The 4244-nt window shown below is 28.3% G+C and overlaps 1 protein-coding gene across 1 annotated transcript; it reads right to left on the reverse strand.

Moving 5' to 3' along the window:
* Window positions 1-316: 316 nt before the first annotated feature.
* Window positions 317-2239, reverse strand: LOC139897771 (uncharacterized). The gene is made up of 5 exons (XM_071880465.1): window positions 2077-2239; window positions 1861-1921; window positions 1600-1751; window positions 1162-1237; window positions 317-863 (listed from the first exon to the last, which is right to left on the reverse strand). The coding sequence occupies exons 2-5, from the start codon at window positions 1907-1909 to the stop codon at window positions 679-681; spliced, it is 462 nt and encodes a 153-aa protein (XP_071736566.1). The 5' UTR covers window positions 1910-1921; window positions 2077-2239; the 3' UTR covers window positions 317-678.
* Window positions 2240-4244: the final 2005 nt, after the last annotated feature.

Raw genomic sequence — 4244 nt, forward strand, 5'->3', positions numbered from 1 at the left:
TACATGTAAAACGAATAGCTCTATATTAATCGAGTCAACAACAAACATCGATTTATTGACAACTTGACTGTCGCTTAGAGCCTAATTGATTCAAGCAAGTTTAAAACTTATGAACATTTGATTCCACCATTTTCATGGCGTCTCACACTCTTTTTAAATCTACTTATTGGCTGGAAGTTCATATTGAGAATGATAATTTCTCTAATCTTGAAGTATTGTAAAAAAATAACTTTTCTTTATTCTAGGATAAGAAAAAGATTGTCTACATCTTACCTCCTCATATCCCACCCCCATACCCTACTTACGTGAAATTGAGTTTTGTTGTTGTACATGTAAAATAAAAGATTGAACATCTCCAAATATGTATTGACTTGTATCTTCATACTTATTACTATCAGACGTTTTTCTATTATTAGTACATAAGTCATCTTTCTGAAAGCAATATCTCTTCCTTCAGATTAGATGCAGCCCTTGGATGGAAAAACGACTTCCATTTATCTTAAGGTAGAGGAATGGTTGTCGGCGCCTCACCTCTCATTCGTCAGCTCTCATTTGTCAAACTGATAACAAAACTTGTGAACTACTAACAAATTTTAGAAGAGTTCTATTCAATATGACAAGTAGGTACGTAGAAATAATGTTGGTGTATTAAAATTTTACAATAGAATCACTACTAATTCAATCCCTGTAAGCCCCCTCCTTTTCTTGATCCTTTAAGAATCCTAAAAATGCTAGAAACCCAAAGAAGAAGAAGCCACCAGATGACCACCCACCTCCTCCACCTCCACCACCACCACCTCCGTCATCATCACGTGGTGGTAGTCCACTCCCTCCATCATCAAGATCCGGAGACTTCTCTTTCCCTGTTATCCGGTCATGTGTTAGAAAGATTTCAAAGATCGTCATTTGGAAAATATAACACACTAAAAAGCAATAAGGCTTTATGCATACCCACTTTAGCTTATATTATCCAAAGATATGGAATTAAACAAGTAAAATTTATCAGGCATTGTAAAATTACAATTTGGTGTAGGAAAATATATGCATCTATGGTCAATTAACAAGGTTCCGACAGTTCCTTTTGTAATTCCTCATGCCAAAGGAACAAACATTTCGTAGGGTCAGGCATCACGAAAACTTCAAAATCAAAAACTACAGTACCTTGTGTAGGAGCAATGGTGATTGTTGACGACTGGCGTGTGACAGTTTGAGTCTGCTCTGCACCCATTCTAGCACTCTGCGTAAAAGAAAATGCAAGATCATGACATAAATTTCCACAAACTCTACTATATCTGCTTTATATGTAAATAAAGAATGCATAAAAATCTGTCAAAAGTTTATAAGGTGTAGCTGACAAAAGTTCCAATTTGCTTCGACTTACAGCATTTATCCTTATTAAAGCACAAACATCTATAGTATTACTACAACAATCATGCTAAGAAGAAAACAGGATAATAAGAATACCAAATTTTAATAATACTTCCCACACCATGCTTCAAAATCCATATGAATATATGAAAAAACGACCCACCATAACATAACTAACTCAGAAAACAATCTAATACATAATAAATACTGCATGTGACAAACCAAACTCACCATAGCTGCAGCACAAATGAAAGCAGCAGACTTTATTTGCGAAATATCATTTTTCCTTCCAAACTTTGCTGACTGTATGCGAATTGGTCCGAGTGGCAAAGAACTGTGACAAACTGACTTATTTTGCCCCACTCTATCTACTTCTGACCTGGCTGTTAAGGGTGTATCAACATTATACAAATTATAAAGTCAGCTGTTTTCGACTCATTGAATATCAAACATTAACAAGATAGAAACTTTATGGTAGAATAAATATCATACCTAGTTGGGAGGTAGAGCTAGGTATCAAACTTGTACTCAATGAGAACATTTTGGTACCGACCTGCAAAAATTATCAGCATCAATCCATGAACTTTATAAAATTTGAACTCCCAAAAAAAAAAAAGCATAATATAGACGAATCAAAAATAGAAATTAATGGTTGTGCCTTTTATCTGAACTTTACAAAACCCCTAAATTAAGACTGACTGATTGTACCTTTTATTGAACACGGGATGTTTTCCGGTCAATCGGAGAAGATTCCGGCAAAATTATTGAGATAAAACACGTCGGGACAACCGGAGAGTAGATGCGATTGACGGAAACCTAATTGACGAATAATTGGGGGAAATTGCGGGCGATACAGAGAGAAAAGGATCGTTAAGAAGATATTGGTGCATTTATATAAGGCTTGTGAGTTTTGTTATTCACATAAACCCCCTCCACTATTTCTGTATGTCACTTAAAAGGATGTGGGGCTTTCTATGTCTAAGACTTCGCAAAATGTTCAAAATCATACTAACAAGTTGTTCATCATCAACACCATTGATTTATTCTTTTTTTTCATTTATGTATTAGAATTAGATTAGTTAAAATGAAACGACCTCGACTCGTTTTCGAAAAACAACAATTCTTTTTTTTAACCTTCTGTGGCACGGAGTGCCAAAGTGTCACTCCTGGACACATTGTTCCTGATTTTCACTAGACCAGATTTGGCACGGCGTGTGTGACAACCCTCACTTTTCCTTTCTGAAATGACTAAAATTGCCCCTAGGGTTTTCTCTGCATTCTGTGTGTATTAAATATCTAAAGTTGTTATTTGAAATACAATTAATACGAAACAAATCAACGTTGACCTAACGTTACTTTAGCCAACAACACATTTTAATTAAATTTATATTATTATATATAACTTTAGTTAATAGTATTATATATATATATATATATATATATATATATATATATATATATATATATATATATATATATATATATATATATATATATATATATATATATATATAACCGTGTACGATATAAATTAAGAAAAATATATTATAGTAAAAAAATTTTGTGGCACTTTTATAAAATGTAAAACTCTAAGGTAAATTAATTAAATGATAAATTGTTATAAAAAACAAAATTAATATAAAGGGATATTTAATTTCAGTAATAATAATATTAATATAAATTAAATAATTATTTAATCTAGAATATTCTATTATTTCTCTAGATTATTTATTTATGGAAATTATACATCTATTAATCTAAAAAGATATTTCTTTGAGAACAAGTTTGTGAACCTAGATATTTTTCTAACCAAATACATTTACTTAGAGAATAAGAAAAATATTTTTTTTATAAAATAGATCGGCCATTTTTATAAAAGATTTTTTATTATTTAAATTGTTTAACTTTTTTTCCAAGGTAATTTTTTCCTATAAATACCAAGCTAAACCTCACATTTTTCTCTCTCAAAACCCTAAATTTATTTTGTAAGTCTTTTATCCTTTTTTTTAATATTTGTTTTTCTTTATATTTTTTTATTTATTCAGCCAAACCATATTTTTTTAATAAATATGAAAGAATTTTATATATTATAAATAATACATGATAAATACTATTATGTAGTATAAGGTATTGGAAAAATAATTTTAAAGACTTATAACTCGTTTTTATATTTTTAATTAATTAAAAACAGTAAAATTATATATGTATATGCAATCAGTATGTATATATATGTAAAAAATACAAATCATGCTAATTAAATTATGTAATTATTTTTACAGTAAATTAAAAAACATATAATAATTATTCTGTTTAAAATATATTTTATATATATTAAATACGAATTTATATTGAATTAGTCTTATTTTTGTTAACCAAAAAAGAGAAAAATACAAAACTATTTGAATAAAATTTCATATTTTCGTGGGATCTGATCTAAAAACATATTACTATTATTCTAACACTAAAATATAGTTTTCCTATTTTTATAACAACCAAATCTATTATTTTCTATTTATTGTTTTTGATTTGTGTAAATAATATGCTTTATTGTGAATTAAATTTTATAAAATATATAAAACAGTAAAATTTACATAAAAAGTATTTAGAACAGTAGTAGAACATAAAAAATAATTATAAAATTTTTTGGAGTATTATTTATAATTCATTTCGAACTATGTATTAAATAAACATAGAAACTATGTAAAATTCGTAATAAATATTTTTAATAACAAAATATATATAAAAATTTGTCTGAGTTTATTTAACTTGTCTAGACCTGCGAAAATTATAAATATAATTATTTAGGTAGAAAAAGTATTTTATCCATAATTAAACTAGTTTTGGGATTAAACTAGGAAAGTGAATAAAAATAAATG

The sequence above is a fragment of the Rutidosis leptorrhynchoides genome, chromosome 3 (assembly GCF_046630445.1).
Source record: "Rutidosis leptorrhynchoides isolate AG116_Rl617_1_P2 chromosome 3, CSIRO_AGI_Rlap_v1, whole genome shotgun sequence".
NCBI classification, from domain to species: Eukaryota; Viridiplantae; Streptophyta; class Magnoliopsida; order Asterales; family Asteraceae; genus Rutidosis; species Rutidosis leptorrhynchoides.

Coding starts and splice junctions, on each gene's coding strand:
- LOC139897771 (XM_071880465.1), bottom strand. CDS start 1,909: ATGTTCTCATTGAGTACAAGTTTGATACCTAGCTCTACCTCCCAACTA. Junction 1,238..1,599: donor TCATTTGTGCTGCAGCTATG/GTGAGTTTGGTT, acceptor TCTTTTACGCAG/AGTGCTAGAATGGGTGCAGA. Junction 864..1,161: donor CACCATTGCTCCTACACAAG/GTACTGTAGTTT, acceptor ACCGGATAACAG/GGAAAGAGAAGTCTCCGGAT.